Here is a 22,921-nt window from a genome sequence, read left to right as displayed (position 1 = left end):
AAAGCCGGCCGCTTTTTCGCCATCCATCGGCCATCCACCGAGCGGCGCTCTCGATCGTCGTGGCCGGTCGCCGGTAATCGAGCGGAAACGCGGCGAGTCGTCGAGAAGAATCGTCATCCGGTCGATTTTCCACCGAGCGTTCCCCGTTTCCGGTGAAATTTTATCGCGCGAGAGCCGCATTTCTCGAAGCCGTGCACTCGAATCGAGGGACACTTGCTCGAGCAGGCGATATTATTTAGCGATAAATATCGCCACCGATTCGATGACCGATTCGTCGGCAACAGATCCAGCTATTTTCCAAATTTTTTCTTATTCAATTTGATTCGTTTCTGGCCTCGAATGTTTCTGTACTTCGAGAATAATAAATGGACCAGTAGTTGCGATTAAATATGAAAGTTCGATCCAGGTATTTTCCAAATTTTTTCTTATTCTATTCAATTTGATTCGTTTCTGGCCTCGAATGTTTCTGTACTTCGAGAATAATAAATGGATCAGTGGTTAAATATGGATTAAATATGGAAGTTCATAAGTTCGATTCGTAACCATGGAAATAATTAAATGGATTTCTTTTATATATCTAAAATTATTCTGAAGCCTATTCCATTCCATATTGCGAAATTCTGCAGATTGACACTTCGCTTCTCTATACGTTGAATTATTAAATTAGACCATTCGTCCACGAATGTTGACAGATAATTCGTTTCTATCGTTACGTTTATGGCGTTACAAATTAGGTAATCGGTATTTCCAAATTATCAACAGTGGTGCGAATGTTCTGCTTCACGTATGAAGTAAAATTTTTACGAACATGATGGGAGAAGCTTGAACAAATATTCACCTCATTTTTTTAAATATTTTTTCCTATCAACAGTTACTTCGAACAGATCTTTTTCGAGAGGTTCTTGCCACGTTTATTTCATTTTTTGAGATATTGGATCGCGTTTCATTTTACGACCCGGGCGAAATGTTTTTGCGAGGCGTAATTTTCTACGCGTCATTTGGCACGAATTTTACATAATGAACGGCGCCGACCGAAATCGACCATCCAGCTGCGGTTTCGTTTGTTTTTCGGCCAATCAGCTCCGGATACCGTGTAATCGGTCCTATTAAAGAATCGTTAATGAGAGTTTTGTGTCGACGAATGATGCGCCCATCGCATCGATGATGATGGATTTTATAGAATATTATTTGAAACGATTAATGAGAGTTTAATCACTACGAATTATATTTTCTTATCACAGAAAATTGTTTTTAAAAAGACAAATATGATATGAATTAAATAATTTAAATTATCCTTTTATTGATCATTCCACTTTCTTATATATATATAAGAAAATTGATATCGGTTGAAACATAATGTCTCTGCTGTATTTAAAAAAAGTAGTGCATTCGAGTACTCGTCAGATCTTAAGAAAAAAGAATATTTCGCAGAAGCTGTCATTGAAGAAGCTCAAAAGAGTTTCTCTTCTCTTCTCTTCAAAACTGTTAATCTTTCGTTTCAAGGGGAACACTGTCCACGTATATTTCGATGGAACACAGTTCACGAAGTGAATAAGAAATCGAGTGAAAAAATTCATATTCGCACGTGAATCCATCCTCGAGATCCATTATTGGCGATGACTTGTTGGCCACAGCCACAACCCGGCGGAATTAATTTCTCCAGGAGCACGAAACGATCCTGCGTGCAAGAATATTCTATTTACCCTCGCGAGCTAAGCGGCGGACAATACCCCTGCCTATGACGGCGTTTAACTCAGGCTTAACAGGGCTTTAAGCCTGACGTGGCCCTCCCCCCTTCACCAATGCGCCCTGAAAATCGTCGGATATCCACTGTTTCAATTCATTCGCACGTGGCCATTCGTCCTCCTTTCGCCACACTCTCGTTACCCTAACAATGCGACAAGGGTCGCCAAGGGTTTCCACGCAAAATCCACCTTGGGCCTCCACGAACGGGGCTGCTACGAGCTGTTGCTACGGTGTTGACTTTGCTTCGATCCACGTTTTAGATTGTTTTCTTCTTGAAGAAAATTAGATGAAGGATAAATGTGATCCATGATCTCTGTGTTGGTATCGATTCGTGTATTTTATAAAAATTGGACAATCTCGATATTCAAAGCTGATATCCGAATATTAATCTGGAAATTCGAAATGGTTTAAGCAAGAGCGTTCGTTTTCGTCTTGCTATATTAATTTGGAGGAGATACATTTTCAGAGAATGTAGAAGATTATGTATACGTTTGATAGATTAAGATAGATGCAGTTTAGTCAATGTAAATCCTTAAATCGGATTTACGTCATTAGATGGGTATTAAATTCGAATGGAATTATTGTTATGATGTGATAACTTGTTAGATGGGTTCATCCGTCGAACAGTAGTCTGAGAATCGTGTTGAAATCAGGATTGTTGGAAAATTTATCGCTAGGTTAACAGCAAACAGAAACGGTAGAGTAGAAAGATCGCGTAAAAGTCGGACCGTATCCAATTCCCACAGCTATTAACTTTATTCTCAAATGTTTGCCTCAAAAACTATCGTTCCACGAATTCCACCCAAAATATCGTACGCTATTTACATTTAATTTTTACGTCTCCTCAAAATTAACATTTAATATCGGTATTATCATAAACAAATTATAATAAAAATTCCAAGAATTCTGTTATACTTAAAATTATCTAGACTACTTGTACTATATTCAAATTTCAAAAAATAATTCGAAATCAAAGAATAAAAACGTGGATTTTCCATCGATCCAGATCAACACACTCTTTCGTATTATTCAAACGCGAAACAACACGGACAACGATATTTCTTTTCTTTTTGTCTGGCCGCGAGAGATCGTCCACCGATACCGACCCATGTTCTGATTACAGCTCCATGCTCGGGGCCTAATTACCATCCGACCAGTAATTCCAACCCTCCATTCACCCGAACACCCATCATCCCTGCGTTAACCCGGCTGCGAAAACTAATTACGGATACACCAATCTATCGACGAGTATTCTTATACCCGATTGATTCGGATTTTGGCGAGTAGATCGTTTTCGTCCGAAAACGAGTCGATCGAGCTAAGATGAAATTGTAATCCATTTTTCCAGGAAATACAATCATTTTTATTAAATGAATTTCACTACGAAAAAACTTTTCTTCAAAACTGGAATAGGAACAATTTGTTTTCTTGTTGGATTATTTTAGAGATTCCTTTTTGAGAGAATTGTTATTCGCGGAAATAAAAATTTTGTCGATTCCGGTGTTATCGTCATGGGGAGCAATAATTATTCCGAGAGAAACGAGAAAAGAAACGTAATCATTAAGCGAAGGCCTGGTTGCTCCATTCTCGATGTTTCTGCGACTTCGGCCGGGCGTTGATTAAACAGTCTCAGTGTGACTGCGAGCTCGACAAAAGCGAGGCGTGTTTTTACACGGCAAAGTTGCACGCTTGAAAGCGCGTAATAACTGAACAGTAATAAGCCCGGTCGTCTGCCAGCCTCTTGTTTCAGACGAACGCCATGCGACACCTGCTCGAAAAGAAAATATGGAGGATCGATTACGCGTTTACGCGAGAAAATTCTACCTTCATTTCTTTGGGATGCAATTCCGTTGAGTTTAAGCTCTCAATAATTTTGAATTGCTATTTCGCGATGTTGGAGAGAATTAATTCGAAACGAAAGATGTGAAAGATGAAAAAGAATTTTCCTTTTCCGTTCAAATTCAAATAATTTGAATTTCCTTACGTTTTTCATCGTTCTATTGGTTAGTGTAGTTATCAATGTAAAAATATCAAGCTAGATGCATTCAATTTATTTGAACGAAGATTTGAAAAATTATTGTTATCTGTTTCATATAAATGGAGTTCTATTATTATATTTATATTTACAATTTTTCTTTCGCGTTGCTTTTAAATAAAAAATCTTCGCCGGATGCGTTTTCAACGCGTTTCATTTCCCAAAATATCAAATAAAGGAAAATTTGAAATGGACAATAAAATGCATCGATCTAGTGTTGTTTTATTAATCAAACACGAGGATAATATGTTGGTATTTTCTATAGACACCGAATAATAGTATTCGTATTCGAGCAAAGGCAATAATGGACAAATTCAAAAAATTTATAATCATCGAATTTTTTTCGTCAGTCTTCATGAAACTTGTACAAACAGAATATTTTTTTTTTTACATATATATATCGTACACCCAATAACGCAAAACTTCGTTAAAAAATGGAAGCGCTCACGTACACTTTCTCTCTTTCCTCTCGACTCGTTAAATAATAATTCCTTTCCAAATGAAAATTCAATCATTTCCGAATCAAATCCCTCTCCTTGGAATATCTTCACCAAGAAAGAAAACTTAGAAAACGATAGAAGAAAAAAAACGAAAAGTACTCCAACCAACAAAAACATTCCACGGTTTAAAATCAATCCTTCCTTTCCATCTCTTCTTCCACAAATACAAGAAACCTTTAACCAAGGAAGGGAAACTTTGGATCGAGAAAAATCGAGAAATATTCCACAAAAGTAAACATTCCAAATTAAAAACCAATCCTTCGACCATCTCCCTCTCTCTCTCTCTCTCTCTCTCTCTCTCTCTCTCTCTCTCTCTTTCTCTCTCGTATTTCTCAAGTTTAATCACCGATAACCCTTCGAAAGGAATAGTTCCACTTAACGAGGCCATTTTCTCCATCTCACGACCATCCTCGTGAAAATCACCACGATTCGACTCCTCCCTTGGTTAAATGTAGGACAGGGAAAAACGAACGGTGAGGAAAAAGAAAAAAAGAAAACCTCGTCTTAAATGAATCAACGCGACACGAAGGATTAGATTTATACGTCTCTGTATTCGGTATTCGTTATGAAACGTATTTTCATTTCACGTAACTCGTTAAAAAAGCGCAACCACGGTTCTCAAGGATGACCTCTCGTGTCGACCAACCCGTGGAGGAGGAAAACATGCAAAAGCTTTCTCGTTTCACATCGTCGTGACTTCTCGTAGCGATAATTATTCCAGCATTCAGTTTATTTTTTTAGGAGGGGCACTGTTTTTTGATTCAAGGGTTATATTAGAGGAGGGGAGGGGGTACTTTTACTTCGATACGTTTTCCATTGAATAGTTCGCTGTCGAAGAAACTTTTCTGCCATGGTCAAATGAAACGAGCCTCGAAACGTGTTGAAATAAGCACAACTGATCGTTGCTTTGCTTCTATTCTTGTACGAAATTCGAGGAGTAAACGAAAGTTGTTATAATTATACTGTTTATTATATTATTGTAATTAATTATTGGATAAATAAGTAGTGAAAGTATAAAGATTAGCTCTTAAAATTTGTCATTAAAACTGGATCAAATAATTGCTTTTATTTTGTCGAAGAAAAGTATATTTTTAGAATTTTTTCCTGATATCATTTATTACAATTGTAAACGATTATTGATTTAACTCAAGAAATATTTCACATTGATTGTAACCCAACGATTATTCCAATTATTCTTCTCCCCAAATATAACAAACAGTTACATATTCGATCGAAATTTACACCTTCGATTCAAGACCCGTGTTTCCACCTTTCTCTCCGAAACAATGCTCCACCTCCAAGAATAGAAGGAGTAACGAGCCTTATCCTTAATTTCCCTTCTTACAACCACCTTTCTCAGACCCGAAAAAACCAAGACCCCCTTTGAAAGAATCCTCGCCATCCCCTCGAAACCCCCTTCTGGTTCTCCACGAGGGCAAGAAGAAAAGAAAAAAAAAAAAGCAAACGTTTCGTTCCCCGCGAAAATTTCCCGACGAAGATCAGCGAAGACGAGACAAAAGGTGGCAAAAATGGACAAAAATCTCCTTCAGAGACAACCTTTCCCCTCCTCCTCTTCCTTCTTCGCGGGATTACCAAGGGGACACAGAATCGCCCGAGGGACGTTGAGGAGGACGCGTCGGTAATCAGTCCTCCGCTCTTATTACGTCCTTTTTCCTTTCTTTTCTTTTCTTTTTTTCCTTCTTCTCGTTTCGAAAGAAACGACGCGTTCTTAATACACGAGGAGCAGGCGAATTATCGTTGAACCCCCGGTTGAACCACGGTATTAAGCCGGGTGAATGGAGGGGTCGTTAGCCTGGTATGTCGATTATCGACACCGTTACTAATGCTATTATTGGCCACTTACCTCGTCGAGCGTCCTCCTGGGGCCGAGTCTCCTCGCGGCTCCCTGTTACAATCGTCAAACCCGCTCGAGACGCGATCGATCGATCATCGACGGTTTATTATTTATAGGGGGGAGGGATGAGGAGGAAGGTTTCGAAGGGAATTATAGTTTAGAAGGAATTTGGGGAACGAAGAAGATTTGTAGTAAGAAATATTATAAGATGAAGGATTTGGGGAGGATTGGGGAAGAAGGAAAATTTGAATGTGGGATAAGATGTGGAGAATTGTATTGCATTGTGAAAATTTCGATAATTTTGATATCGAGGTATTTGAAAGTACGGGAGGGTTGTTTACAACAAGTTAAGGAAAGTTATATGGGAGCGTCCCGGATGTCCAAGTGGCGAGGAATTTCAGGGGTTCGCCGACTTCTCGACAAGTTCTGAGGATTCCGCCGGTCTATGGAGACGGTGAAAGAATTTGCTGTCTAGAAAGCTCGAAAAGCTCACAATACTTTCCGAGGTGTATCGGGAATACATAGCTTGGGAACTCTTGGGAATCGTCAGAATTTTTCGGAATTTCTCGAAGTAGTGCTTCAGACACATGGGGAAACGCGGTTAATCTTAATCTTTTTGTTAAGACAAATTTCTTAATCTTACGAACGAATGCAAAATATTTCACGTTGAAAAATGATTTTCAGTTACTTTATATGAAGTCTCTAAAGCTTCCATTTTATAGAGATATCTCGATAGATTTTATAGATTCCATTTCCATTCCTGAATTTTCCTCTTCCAAAAACCTAGATCAAAAATAAACAAGTTTATTATCCACTTTCGTTCTTAACACTTGTCCAGCCAATAACTGTTGCTTGCATCCTCTTTTTCTAAATATATACCGCTCGAATGCGTACAACGATGTCAATCATACTAATAAATCGCTTAAATTCTCGGAGAAATTTCGACAACTTCTTTTTTCGAAAATTTCTTTAATCGAGTCAAATCGCTCGATCTATCGTTCGTTATCGGCACGATTCGAGGGGACAATCGGCAAAGATTAAAACTCGTCAGGCTTTTGTATCGTTTAATAAATTCGGCACACGGAACGAATAGAATATCGATCTTTCGGGGGAGAGAGAGAGAGAGAGGGCGGTGCGAGCTCGGTGTCGAAGTTTTCCAACGGCGGCTATTAACGAGAAATGGCGGCGGAAACCAATATAGGGTGGAAAGTTTACGATAGGCGAATTCGTCGATCACGAACTCGTCCCAATAAAACAGTTCGGTTCCACGAGCGTTATGATCATCGCTCCACGCGTTCTTTGCCTACGCGCTCCTCCCCCTTCATCGCCACGCGGTGCTTTCCGTTGTCCAATCGATAATTCAATTTCCCTTTTTATCTTCGAAGGGGGGGAGGGGGGAGAATCGTGCGGATACGACGTGGCTCGACGTTCGCGGGGAATTTGGGAAAAATGTATATTTACATCGGAATTTTTTGGTTAAACCCGTTTGTTACATTTCCCGGGTAACTCGTTTTTGTACATTTTTGTACAAGAAGTTATTGGAATTCGATTAATCAAATGGCGTTTTAAAAAAAATGGTGTTAAACTTTTTTCTATGATTTGCATCTCTTTCTCTCTCTCTCTCTTGTATTGTGATCATAGTGGTTTCTGATATTAATTTAATAAATACTTGGAAAGGGAGGAAATTTTTAAAGAAATTTTTGGTTTTTTAAATTAAATAATCAAACGAAGAGTGAAATATATTAGGCTAAGCTTCAACATTTTTATTATCCTGCATTTTATGTAACACAGAGATTTAAAGATTTGGGATCAAAATAGAGGAGGAATGACGATCCTCCTCGATTCGTTAAAACAAATAACGAAAAAATACCGATATGAATATTTTTGAAATCAAAAATTCAAGGATTCGTCGTGGCGACGAGACCAGCCGGTAAAAGGAAGAAGAAGAAGAAGAAGAAGAAGAAGAAGAAGAAGAAGAAAAAAAAGATTAAAAATCAACGCTGATGCGAAAACTATGTTCGCGCGGAAAATGTTGTTTCACGGGGATGTCTCGCAAGGAAATTCCGCTTGGCGAAAAGTTTTAGAGGGAATCTCGCTTGAACGTAAACCCCTCGCGAGTAGGGCTCGCGAGAAAATTTTACTCGACGCTAATCTTCGAGGGCACATTTCGTTGTCCGTAAATCCTAGCGAGAAAATTTCGTTGCTCACGATCCATCGCGAGGAACATTCTCAACTTAAACAGCGTTTCCTCGATAGGAAATATTAACGTTGCTGTTCAAACACAAATTTTCGTACGAGCTTGTTTCCTCTGTGAAAATGAATTTCCATTCGAAATCACGCCACTTAGGCGAACGAATTCTAAAATCCACGCGTTCATCTAAATCAATGATAGATTCAATTTTTTTTTTTTTTTATTTTATCATTTTCAAACTCGACAGAAATTTCGACAGTACGTTGAACACAGCATAACGAATTAGGTTGAAATATTTTTGGAATATATTTTCTTCAATTTTGCATATAAAAATTTTCCATATGTCTCGAACCAAGATTATCCTACTATCTCGTTCAAAAAAATCATCTCTCGTTCCATTCTCGAACGATAATAACGTAATATAAGATTGTTCAAAAATGATCCACCTAATCGCGGATAAAAAATTTCTCCCTTCGAGAGACGCCAATAATAAACAAACCTCATCCCCTTCCCTAAACCCCTTCTCCCCATCCCCATTTCATCAGAAATTCCACTTAACTCCATTCTTCCCCGGGTGGAATTCCATCCGACGCCATAATTTTCGCCCCGAAAATTTACTTATCCCGAGCCACGTCGCCCGTTGAAATTTCGCCACCAAGATCCATCTCCTCTCCCCATCGCCGAGGAGATCCACCGAGATCCGAGAGGCATCAATCGTGTTCTCGACGCCCAGCCTAACGAGGGGAGGTCCTCTCCTCCCTTTAAAGCCGAGGGGAACGGGGCTTACCGCGGATAGAGTCGGACGGCATCATCATCATCCCCCTGTTTCGACGTTAGCTTCCGCTCAGCCGCGATGGCATTTCCGAGCAACGAGAAACCGCACGCCCAATGCCGTGCGAGACGGCAGACGGGATTGTTCGCGTAGCATCGGGCCGAGTGACTGACGTGTCATCCCTTACGGCCATGGATCGTTGATCGCTCGATCCTCGAACGTCGTCCTCGCGCTTCTTGTTCGATGATTAAAAAAAAGAGGGAAGGACGAAGGAAGGAGGGAAAGGGAAAGGGAGATGTATCGGTGCGCGGATCATGTAAGGGGATGTCTGGTGGGGATTCGTTTCTTTTCTTTCTGTTATGGGGGGAAATTAAAAATCTGATTGGAAAATTTGGGAAGAGAATTTATTAATGGCGAATAAAAATTGTATACAGAAAATTTTATTGTTACCTCTTGATCGGTTTTTCTTTAATGAATCTTTTGTGTTATCTGTAGATTATGTATCTTCGAAATGAGCGTTAACTTTCGAAAAATGTGACTTAATTAGGCTTAAATTAGAAAATGGAAATTTTAAAATAAAAATAATTTGTTAATATAATGTGATTAGATATCAAGCATAGAAAGATATTAATTTTTTAACATGAATGTCATGAATGTCATTGTTAAATTAATTGAATATTCTATTCCTTTGAAATTTCAAATTTTGGAAATTTTGAAATTAAATTTAATGAAAAAAAAAAATATATCACTTCTCTTAAAATAAAAATCCATATATTTAAAAATAATTGTTTTTATAATTTGATTCAATAGCCCGATACACGTAAATGTGAAATTCAATTGCTTGGTTACTCAATTTTATTTCAATCATCCAATTAAAACGACATCGTGTTACAGTTTAAGCAGAAGAGCTATAAATTTCTAAAATGTTTTCACCGTAATTATCCATCATTAATTAATCAAGAATTTTAAGCAAATTTTAATACGAATTAAACTTGAAAACTAATTAAAAATGTTCGACACCAGTCTCTCTCATGATTACTTTTAAAATTGACAAAGAATATCAAGGTGGCAATAAAATAATATATCAGAGAAATGACGTGATAATTTTATTAAGCGATCATGAAAAACCTGATTTAAATATATACGTGACGAGATCTTAGACAAAATTAGAAAAAAATCTTAGACAATAACATTTCAAAAATTAATAAAAATACTTTTCAAGTAATTATTTAGTTTTATTTTAACAATAAGAAAATTATTATTTAATTTTATTAATACGTAACAAGTATTTAAATATCTTTTAATATACATTAATTATCAATAATTTCCTTCATTGAATAATTTCAAGAATGATCGATAATATTCATCTAAATTCAATCATTGATAAAAAAATTTATATATCTATATGTATTTAAAATAATTAACGTAATTAGGTTCACAAAAAGCTATTTCGAATATATACATTTATCATCAATATTTAAAATAAATTGATAAATATATATCTTAATAATTATTTCCAAATAATTTTTCCTTAAAAATGTTTTCCTCAACATTGGATATAAAGAACGCTTTATCACTCTTGCGCATCCAAGAAATCGAGTGCATCGGAATCGAATTATCACGTTCGAGCACCTGATTATTCAATTATCAGGTAACAAGAGCCTCGAGGCATCGTACAAATCCTTGGAGACACTTCACGAGTCAAGTTTCGAAACTGGCGATCAAATCAATCGTGCGATTTCGAGGTTTGTTAAGTTTCGCTTTTTTTTTTTTTTTGATCGTTATCCTCGTTCGCTTCTTTTTAAATCTTCTTATTAAACGGATCTTTGCATTCATTCATCGTTAAACTTTCCCTTGACGCTTTTATAAACACTTGAAAGATTATTCACCGATATTCCTTCCGGATATTTGAAAATTATTGAGCTTCGAAACTTAAGAATTATTCCTCCTGGAACTCATTCGGTCGTGAATCGAGGCGGTGAATACAAAATTCTTACAACTTTTTCATCAGTGCTTTCGTACTTTCAAAAAATTTTCGAGTTTAAAAGTGGAAAAGTTGAATTCTAAATTTATCTTTTTAATAACGCGTATTAATAATAATGCATTCGTGAGGAATAAAGATTGAAAAAGGATTATAAAATTAGCGCGTGATAATTAGATTTTTATGCGAGATTAATTAGCAACATGTCGTCTCTCAAACGTGATAATGCATCGACGATTAAAAATATTTTATTGTCTATAGGATTGCAAAGAGATTGCTTTTTTTATATTCAAAATTTATATTATACGCATAAAATATTCATAATCTATCGATAATCGGGGATAGCGTTAAAGCATTAAAAAATTCATTATCCAACAGAGAATCATTGCTCGACATTTTAAGAACGAGACAATTTTAAAAAAAAAACTTTCTAATCTACTTTCAGTGCCGTACTTCAGTGCGAGTTAAGTCTTTAATGCAGAGTGTCGTCATTTGAAATACTGTTAGTGGAATATCCGTGGCCATAAGCGGCTACCGGAAGTTCCGGCCGTCAATCTGGTAATTGAAGTTGAACGTTTGCTTGATACAATGATGAAATCACTTAAAGGAAGTGCAACAAAGAATCGACGTCCCCTTGAGAAAAGTAACGTTGAAAGGAAGAAGAAGGTAGAATGGAGCAAGAGATAAACAGAAATCGAAAAAAAAAAAATATCAAATGGAGAAAAATTTAGATTAAAGAAAAATTTGGATTAAAGAAATTCAACTTGTATTTTCGCATCGAAAGCATAGATTTTAAAATCTCGAAATGAGATTCCACGGATTAATTGTTTCGATTAATTTATCCATTAGATACCACGTCATTTTTGATTAGGTTTTATCGACAAACATCGATATGCTTTTATCTAGTGAGTATCTAATAAAACAATGACAATGTTTGTCAAAGATACGAGATAATTTAGCACGTGTTAATAATTGGACAAATAAATGTGAAGACATTCGTGCAATAATCAAATATGCTGAAATTACAATAAATTCAGGATTGTCTTTCACGATTCGGTACTCATGCTGAAATGTGGATCGATTTTTGATTCGTTTCATTTCAGTTAATTGTTTCCTGTAAATAATTTATCATGATGAAATATTTTCAACTTAATTTTGGATTACGGAGCCTTTTCATTCCTTTCTCCTTTTTTTTTTTTTTTTTTTAATATTAACATTATTATGCGTATATTAAAGGTGTTTTTATCCGAAATTGAAAACTAGGAAAATTTAATTTGACCTTATTATTATACTTCTCATAAGTAAATTGAGTTAAAAATAAAGGAAGATGTTACGGAATTTAAGTAAAGTTTACGTTTTTCATTAAGGTTTAAATATTTTATTACCGTGCGTAATTAGGAGAGTTTTATCGTGGAAAGGATTACGAGCTGAGATTAAAGTGAAAGAGAGAGAGAAAGAGAGAGAGAGACGTAAATTATTAAATGTACGTGTAATAATACTTCAGTATTTACATTTGAACTTATATTCGTATGTTATTTTTCTAAAAGTGACAGATAGTGAAATTTGTAAATATAAAGAAATCAAAAATGAATATTTTTACGGAAGAAAAGAATACGGATAACATTAAATCTTTCCTTTTCATATCAGCTATTTGAAAGATTAGTTCATGATCTTGTGATATTCCACTTTTCTTGAAAAGCTGGCGTATTTCTACCAAATCATACTCGAACCATTCCCATTCGATCTTCTCTTGAATTTATTTTCACTCTTATCGGGTTTAGAATCGAAAAACGATCTCGCAGAACTTCTTGAGATTGAATTGAGAATAGAATCGAAGAATAAGAGATACGTTAGTTAATTGTTAGGAAAAGTATTATATCGAGTATCAATAGCGAACGAATGTTAATTAAGACCGTTTGTGAATTCATTGTTACGGATTCTGTTGCACGATAATGTTAAAGGAATTTGATTAATGTTCAAATCGAGCCGACAGAGATCAAAGCGAATAGATTATCATGCGTGGAATAATCTTCCAGTAAAGATTATATCGCATTTCTGGATGAAATTCAATTCTTTTGACAGTTTTCGATAAAGGAATCGTATTCATGATTTTACAAAATTTTTATACAAAATTGATAAATAATAAATAATGATGATAAAAAAGAAAAGAATTATTCATTGACTTTTAAAAATAAGAAATTAGATTCTTTGGATATTAAAAGTCGGCAAAGATATTTTTTTAATAAACCTTTTTAAAGAAAAAAAAATATAAACTTCAAAGAACATAGATATCTTTAAACTCAAATGTAGAATAAAAAAGTGTCCGAAGGGAAACTTTGAACCACTATAATTCCGAAATTAATGGCTTGTGCGAATAAAAGATCAGCAGAAACGCGAGAACTTGCTCTTTAAAATGTTTTCTTATTTATTCCGATACTATTTCCAGTTCCTGAGATACTCTATTAAAATTAACAAAACTTTGAATCGCTATAACTCCGAAGATAATGACTCGCGGTGAACGAATGAACGATCATTAGAAGCATTGAACTTTGCCCTTTAAAACGCTTTTTGATTTATCTCGATACGATTTTCCGTTCCCGAGATATCATCGTGTAAAGAGAAAGATAATTTTTAATCATTTACCTTAAACTCGATTTCAATCCCGATTGAAATTAGAAAAACTTTGAATCGCTATAACTCCGAAGATAATGACTCGCGGTGAACGAATGAACGATCATTAGAAGCATTGAACCTTGCCCTTTAAAACGCTCTTTGATTTATCTCGATACGACTTCCGGTTCCCGAGATATCGTCGTGCAAAGAGAAAGATAATTTTTAATCGTTTACTATCTCCGTCCTTGTCGGATAATCGGATCTCTCGCTCGCACTCCCCTGACTGACCTATCCCAAACTCCAGACAGTCGACAGACGCGATTCCTAGAAGAACGTAGTACGCACTTCCAGGAAAAAATGTAGGTCGCGGTCCCATTCATAATTTCTGCATTATTTTAAGCGCTATGGAAACTTTGAATCCTTGTATCTCGGCAACGGATCGAGATATCGAGAAAAATCAAAAAGTGACTTCAATGGCATGACTCCCTCTATCATTCGAATAGATTTTGATAACAAAATTTTTACAACTTACTATGTATAACTTGTTATAAGTTATCACGATCGACTAATATTCGAATTTATCATTACTCACGGAATGGAGTAGTAGCAGTCTTTCGAATCGTTCGAACGCAGGAAGGCTGTTCACGAAGTATCCGCGCTCGCCACTCGTTGAAACCCGCTTGCCGCCCTTTTGTAACGCGCTCGTTAACCCGGCCATCAGTTTCACGCATCGCGCTGCAAAAAAGCACGAAACGCGGCCGATTCTGTTGACTGTTCCCACCTTCGTCCTTTTATTTCTGATTTTTCAATTTCCACCCCCATCTATTCGCATTAAGCCCTCGCCCGTATCCGCGGTTACGAGTCACTCGATCCTTTCATCGCGGTCGATTGTTCCACGTCCTCCCTCCCCCCTTCCCCCCTGTCCGCAAACAGCGAGAGCGTTTAATATCTGCTTCCGCGTGAAACAGACGCGGATGAATAGCAGCGGAGTTTTGATTGGAGTTGCGGAAGACTCGGGGAAGATGGTCGGTTTTGGGATGGCTCGGTTTGGAGGTTTGTCACCGGGAATTGTATCTCCGATAATATTGGCCATCGGCGAGAAGGGGTGAGATATGTGTGGTTTGGTTTGGGTTACGGTGGAGTGACAGGTGTTGCGTTCGATAGCAGGAAAGGAAATTATTGATGTTTAGGATAGGGGATTAAATGTAGGGAGGAAAAATTGGATTCGACTGGATATTATAGTTATATGTATATATGTATCAGATTTTGTATCGTTTAATGTGGTATTTTAATTAATAAAAATTTGATAGAATTACTTTTTCTAGTAATATAGAGTATAATTTTTTTCATTTAAGATTTCTCGGTTTGGGAATACAATTCATAAAGAAATAAGGGTAAATATTTTGTTTCTAAAAAAACTTTTTTCGTTTACCAAAAAAAAAAAAATCGGTTTTGAACATTCTTCGAATATGAACTACACGTTATTAACAAAATAATATCGCGTGTAACGTTAATTCTTTAATCAAGATACGTGATTTTTAAAATTTAGATATTACAATATACATGATCTATATAAAGAATGTTGAAAATCGATTTCTTCGAAAAAATAACTCGAAATTATCTCGATTGTATCATAAACAATGGAAAAGTTGCATTTAACTCGAGAAAAAAAATTTTTTACATCGAATACCAAAGTTTCGTTCATTCTATGCTCGTTCGTCCTATTTTCTCCATCCATCCAGTGATCTCTGTAAAGTCAGGAAAAATTTATCAGTGGATAAGAAGGGATAAAATTCCTTCTTTTTTTTTCTGACGAGCACGTCAAACGATCATCTGATCACGAGATTAGAGACGGTTCCGCCGAAATCACCGCGAAACATTTGGGGTGTGGACCGCAGACCAAACGGAACGTCTGCCAATGAATAACGACCGATGTGATGCGCGATCGTGCGCGCATAATTTTCGGAAAACGCGAATAGTATAATGCGTAATGACGAGCGGCGAACCGCGCGCACGGCCATGGAGAATTTTCGAGCTTCCACCCGCTCACTGTAAATCTCGTCCCTCGTTTCCAGGTCTGCTCAGGCTGCAGCAAATCTATCAGGGTTTGAAGCCGGGAAACGAATCGTTTCAGGTCGAAACGGTGAAACGGATACAAAATATGTCCGAGGCGATCGATTTCTTGCGCAGTTTGGAAGAATTGAATAGGTGAGTGTGCAAATTTTTTTTATCCAGATTACCTTTGTTCCTCGATTTCGAAAGAAATTGACTTCGATTGTCTCGAATATATATATATATATGATCGAGTGGAATATCAAGAAATTTACTGGAGAAAAAATTTTTTTCAAATTGATGCTCCATTTGAATCCATTTCCAGGATTAATTCGAGATCACTGAATATATATACATACTGCATTGTTATTTTCATTAAAAAAAAAAAAAACAAAGAGAATTCAATCGTAGCTTAAAAATAAAGCCGTGATCCAATAAAGATCAATAACTTCGAACTTGAAAAAAAAATAAACAAATTTGTGCGCAATGAAAAAGTTCGTCTTAAATTCCAAAATTACAAAGCGCAAAATTCAACAAACAAGTTTGTAACGCGTACAAAAAACTAATTGAATTTTACGGAGAGAAATTCAATCCGGTGGAATGAAATAAAAATGCTTGCTGTTATTTCTCGAATAGCAAAGTAAAGCGTGACGGATCCACTCTTTTGCGCGAACAGAGGCGGCCACCGCGTGTCTCGGCCGCAATTTACCGGTGGCCACGCATTTGCACGGGCCAGGTAATCAACAAGCGGACTGACAATGAGACCGAATCGAATGACCGTTCCCATTACCGAAAACAAAACGTAACTATTCGAAACGTCACGGGCAAACAGCTCGTTGCATCGAGACTTTATCGTGGGAGAAGCGACGCGGCTGGAATTATGTAAATTCATTATCTGTCCACCGTTGTTAGGATCTCATCTGTATGAGAGAGAACACATTATATTGTCGTAAATGCTGTTTCATTTAAACGTGATTAAACTATCAACGTGAAGCGATACCAACAATCGAAATTTCCTAAAAAAAAAATATACTTCGTAATACTTTTTCTTCGAATTTCGAATAAATATAATACGACAAAACAATTTAAATTATGTTCAATTTCATTTCATTTCGTATTCGATTCAGATATTCGTTCATCGTTGAAAATCGAAGAAAACTCTTACCATTACTATTATTAATTATTAAAAATAACACGATTAATTTACACACCATTATTACAATAAACACTTAAACAAATCTTTTTACAGATGGAGCAACAAATACGTCGTACTCGACTGCCCCACGGACATGGCAAAGGATATCGTGGTGAGCCACGTGAGGGACGTTGCTCTTGGCAAAAGAACGTACCACTACTTATTAAGCGGATTGGTAAGAGATTCGAATTCCTCCGCATCACCGAACTCTCTCTAATTCTCTATTAACCCTTCCTTACTTCTCCGCCGTGTTTATTGAAAAAAAAAAAAAAACAAATTATCGATGCCACATTTCCAAACCCAATCTCCAATCATATCGTTTAAAATTTATATTAAAGCTCTCATTCCATAAACCATTCCAATATACCTTCATTTTATACCCACACACGCATACACACATATCTCGATTCGAAGATCAAATTACTCGACTAATCTTAGAATTGGATAAACGATTGCTTTTGTCACGCCGGCAAATTGCCTGTATCTATATACCTTTCATTTCCGCGCACGTCCAACCGGAAGTGGGGGTGGATGTGCCGGCTCTGTGTGCTTTTACATCGTTACAATCGGCCTGTTTTCGCGCGATCAGATAATGGACGATCGATGGGAGAGCGAGGTGATCGAGTACGGGGCCATCAACATCACCGGATTTCGAATCGTGGACGCGACACGGCCCTACGTTAAAGACTTCCTGGCTGGATGGCATCGCCTCGACCCGGCAACGTCTCAAGGAGCTGGCCGCGAATCCATTTCTGTACGTATATATATCACCCCCTGTTCCGCCTTTCTCCAGTTTCTCGTTCGAATATTCTCATTGGAATATCTCTTCTCTGAGAGGAGAATTTATCTTTTTTTATGCATGTTTGTTTCGATTATCGTTTGGATAGATTTTTAACATTGATGAAGAAGATTAGGATAATGGTTGATGAATGTGTCGTTGTTTGTTACTTTATTATTTTTTATATTTATTATATGAGAGTATGAGAAAAAGGAATGGATTTGCTTTGACTTTTTAATGTTTTTTTTTTTGAGAATATGCATAAAGTAATCAGATTATTGCGAAATCATCTTATTGTGAAATTTATTAAAGAAATTATATTGCTGTATTGAATACAAGATGCGAAGGTATTCGTTATCATTTATGTAAATATAAGTTGAGAGAGTTAAATATATTCTGTATTCACTTTATGTATTTTTCTTTTTTTTTTTTAAATTTAAGAAAATTTAGAATTATTTCTTTGAATTAAACACGCCTTCGATATTGCATTCGATATTGTTTATATTTCTTTTCACAACAAAATTAAACGTCTTTTTCGCCTAGCATTTATTCGCGAAATTATATACAGAACGAATTTAAAGTTTTCTCATGTGGAAACATACGATTGGCAACTTCGCTCGATACAGAAATCAGATTCTCGTAAGTATAATAATCCTTCCTCGAAATTTACCAAGCATTATCCCCGGTTTCCAATCTCCAATAACCGTGAAAGCACTCGTGAAAGCAGTACCATCAGTCAGGCTGGGTAGTCAATTTTCGAAAAAGGAGAATCCTCCCCTCCCCCCCCCCCTATTCGAGCTCCATATTGTCGAGTACCTTTCGAGTACTACAATTTTCTACCCTAAGCGCGTCAATCTACTCCGGTTTCAGGCTTGTTTTCAGATACTTGGCACGGTCAAGGAGGAGCGATTGCATTCGAAAAGGGTGGCCGAGTCACCGGAAAAGAAAATCAAACAAGGGGATACGTAATCCCGAGTCTGAAGATGGATCAGAGCAGATCGAGTCGAAAGATATTCCATTTAAGAATTTAATTTAATCGAGTTAAAATTTTGATCGTGTTGATTTTACATTTAAAAAATTTTAAAGAAAAATGAAAGTATACGATAAAAGTACAGCGAATAGTATTAATAATTCTTTAATACTATATGTGTAATTATTTTTCTGGAATATGAAAAAATTTTTACAAAAGAAATTGGAATGTTAAAATTGTACGATATTATGTGTGATATTACTAATAGTAAATTTGTAATTGAAATAATTGATACGATTTTTGATATAAAGAAAAGTATTATAACGTGGCACATACGATTAAGAATATTCATTTAAATTTTGGTTTTCACATTATTTCGATATAAAAAAAAGTGCTTTGATGTCTTACAATTAAAACACGAATACAATTAATAAGTATAGAGATATGATAATTGAAAAATGGATTGGAGAAAATATACGTACATTTGTATAAAGTTATTAAAATTATTGAAATTTTAAGTTTTATATTTTTTGGGCAAATGCTTTAATATTTCAAAAAATGATAGCAATTTGCTGAATTCAAAGGTACAACCTTTTTAAAATCGACAATAAATCTACGCAATCTGATAAAATGTTAAAATTATGATCGATCGATTTTATTTTGAAATAAAGTAGAGAAAGTGAATAGAAAGATAAATATTAAATCCGAAAACTAAACAGAGAGGAAGTATTATTTTGAAATATACAAATAGGATAGAAAAATACACGTTAAATCCGAAAACTAAACAGAGAGAAAGATAATTTATAGTAATAATACGAGTTTAGCGAAACGTTGAAATTGACAAAATTGACGTTTAAAATTGACAAGAGTTATCACACGTTTTTTTTTTTCTGTATTTAAATTCAGGGAAAAAAATTCGACGTGAATAAATTTGACAAAAAAAAAATTGCCTTGAAGAACATTTTTCAATACTTTTCAAACCTATTTCAAATTGTTTTTTCAACTTTGTAAAAATTAAAAAGTAACCAAAAAAAAAAAAGACACAAAATGACAATATTCACTTGTAATTTTGTAGATATATTTTTACTCTTATCATTTCTCTTCAATTTGACAATGTATACGTTATACAAAATATTTTAAAATTCTTTCGATAATACAATCTTGAGAATATGCAATTTGGTATGAACATTCAAAAATTCACGACTATAAATCATTGTGGAACTCTTGTACTTTGCGTATTGGTTTCCAGAAATCATATAATGCTATTTATACAAACTGGCCAACGTTTAAAGCGAATATCGAAAATCGATGTAAACGCTAGTCCAGCAAAATTTCACGGTATTACAACGTATTCTTTTTTCTTTCTTTTTTTTTTCTTTTTTTTGCAACAATACCAACCGATACGTGTCGTAATATTAAGTTAGATTAGCTGCACACAATTGCTTCTTCGCATTTTATTCATCGAATTGATTATTCCTCTTTCTTTATCGAACAACACAACACAATTACCAAATTTTAATCGATTCGTTCATCAACTCTTTTCCGACTAACTTATCTTTCAATTTCGAAATATCGTACTTGATGTGACACTTGTTCGAGACGTCGATCTTCGAGAAAAATTCCTTCGAGGAAAAGAATCAAAAAATTGGTTCAGCCAACCAAGGACATACATTCGAAAAAGCTGTATAAAAAGCGGAACGGCGAATTTCATCCGGCCATAATCGTAACCGCGCCCCGGCTATCAACCGCTCGCACAGTTTTACCATCGTTGAATCGTCTAACCTAAAGCATGAACGGATCCAACGTTATCGCGATCCACGTCCCCTGCCGCATCCTTCGATCTCGTCACACGGTGGCTTCTCGAAAGACGATCCAACACACCGATTATCCCTGATCGATCCCCCCGCAATTTCCCAACCTGCTTCCCTCAACTTTGGCCACGTACGTGATTCTGCATACATCCGCCCCTGGCCGATCTTCTTGCCTCCCCCCTTGTTAACCCAGCATCGACTGGGGATCGAAATTTATTTCAAACAATAACGATTTAGGAATATTTATTATATTGGAAAGGTTATCAGGTGTGATGGATAAGTTATCAAGTTCCTGGAATTTGAAGAAATTTGGGGGAAGGGATGATTAATTTTTTAATCTTGAATTATTGAATTTAATTTTGATGATAATGATGATAACGAGGATTTTAATTGTTATTGGGACAAAGGTTTTAAATGATCGAGCAAGCTTGATGAAATTGATTCGCCTGTACGCCTGTCCCTTGGAATATTGATGGATGGAGGGTTGAATTGAACATTGGCGAGGATCGATTGGATGTTTTCGAAACTGAATTTTTGTTAGTCCCGATCAAACAAATTTTGATAGGGGGGGGAGAACTCGATTTGACGGGCGGAATTGGTAATTTATTTTATTCTGTGTATCCAACGGTGTGAACGATTGGGCACGAGGCTGGCTGCAAGTGTCATAATAGAATTGTCGCGGGCTATGTACCAAACTTTCAGTTTTCCCTTATATAATAGTGGAACTATTAGATTTATTGGATTAAAAGTAAACTGGAATTGTAACTGGTCGCTATATTTGTCGTTCGAAGCGACGTTTGAAGAAATTTTATAACACGTTCCATCCTTTTCAATATCGTGATTTAATTAAAATTGCACGTTTCTAAATTCGATACGCGCACTCGAAGAAAGTAACAAATTACAAAGCAACAATTGATATTTTAATTACATACACTTTTTATTGTTAACAAAAATCGCGAAGGTAATTAAATTGAGATAATAATTGAGATCGTGTATAAAATTGTTTATTGAATATTAGATTATTATTATATTGTTAACGCAAGAAATAATAAGTTATAATAAATTTTTAGTTAGTCGATGTTCGATGTATACGTACATATATATATATATACATTCGTTTACATTATCCCTAGGAAACCCACTTTACATTCACGATACTTCTCGTGCCGGTTTGAAAACAGCTTCATGTATAATTCATGCCGATACTTATAGTATATCTCTAACAGAAAAAGAAAGCAATTTAAAAACCATTGTAATTACCATGATTCCCCGTCTTTACCGTACTTATGGACACTTTCGAATGAATAGTTTTTCCAATATTTTACGATATTTACAGAAAAATATTTTATTCCGACCCACCAACAATAATATATTAACTTTACAACGATCCTTTATTTTTCAGATATATATTTTCTTACATCTTCCATTTTATCTTCAGGAGCAATAGCCTTTTAAGGGGGGAAAATTAATTTTCTATCGATCGATCGAAGAAAATGTGTACTTCGAACGATACATTTAAAGAGAAATTAATTTTGAAATTATGGGAAAAATATTCGAAGAAAAATTAATTTTCTACTCTCATTGATGTATACTAGAAAGATGGAGAAACGAATGAAACACGTTGAATAAAAATTATTCTTACGTTGCAATTAACCTAATCTTTTTCTCGTTCTCGAAGCAAAAAAAAAAAAAAATCACGATTCTGTTCGCATTAGGCGCAAGCTGCGCTGATGTACGATGCCGTATTCGTCCTCGTCGAGGCGTTCAACAAGTTTCTGAGAAAAAAGCCTGACAGAAGCAACGTGAGACGGACCGGAATTCCTGGAAGCAGTCAGATTACTAACGGCACCAGGGCGCTGGATTGCAATAGCAGTCGAGGCTGGGTGACACCGTTCGAATATGGCGATAAAATTTCCAGGCTACTCAGAAAAGTAAGTGAAATCCCTCCTTTCTTTTTCCTTGGAGAAAGATTAAAAAAAAAAAAAAAAAAAAAAGAAAAAATGATTCAAAAATAAATATGGCTTCGTTTCAGCGATTTTAATATCTATTAAATCGATCGATACAAAATTTAAATATTGCTCCACTCGTATTAACTCGTGGAAAGATAAATTTCACTTTATCAATCACTTTCAATCTCTGCAAATTGATTGAAAAATAAAATTTTCGCTTCATTTATTAATCTCGGTCTGTATAAACCGTTTGAAAAAATAAATATATCTTTATCATTAATCCCAATATTTACAAATTGTTCGATTTAATTAAACAACGTTTTGTATATCAATTGCAATCTCTATTAATCGTTTAAAAGATAAATATTGCTTCATTAATCACTTTCCAATCTCTAGAATTATTAGCTCGAAAAATAAACGTCGTTTTGATTATTAACGAATTGTAAATCTCCGGAAAAATCTCTTTAAAATTT

General features: G+C 35.6%; 1 protein-coding gene and 1 long non-coding RNA gene across 2 annotated transcripts in view; one reads left to right on the top strand and one right to left on the bottom strand.

The window, feature by feature from the left end:
* LOC147657375 (uncharacterized) overlaps positions 1 to 22,921 on the bottom strand; it is a 194,970-nt gene that overhangs the window by 11,892 nt on the left and 160,157 nt on the right. The gene's annotated exons all lie outside the window — the stretch shown is intronic.
* The window catches only part of GluRIB (Glutamate receptor IB), a 256,089-nt gene that overhangs the window by 216,535 nt on the left and 16,633 nt on the right, over positions 1 to 22,921 (top strand). The window contains exons 5-8 of the mRNA XM_012485610.3: positions 15,769 to 15,901; positions 16,995 to 17,115; positions 17,530 to 17,694; positions 22,215 to 22,430. Coding sequence (XP_012341064.2) covers positions 15,769 to 15,901; positions 16,995 to 17,115; positions 17,530 to 17,694; positions 22,215 to 22,430 — 635 coding nt within the window. The remainder of the gene's footprint in view (positions 1 to 15,768; positions 15,902 to 16,994; positions 17,116 to 17,529; positions 17,695 to 22,214; positions 22,431 to 22,921) is intronic.

Source organism: Apis florea, unplaced genomic scaffold, assembly GCF_048593485.1.
Source record: "Apis florea isolate Af1SG1 unplaced genomic scaffold, ASM4859348v1 contig_3170_pilon, whole genome shotgun sequence".
Lineage (NCBI taxonomy): Eukaryota > Metazoa > Arthropoda > Insecta > Hymenoptera > Apidae > Apis > Apis florea.
Note: the sequence above shows the minus strand (reverse complement) of the source record. Positions and strands in the feature narration are given on the sequence as shown.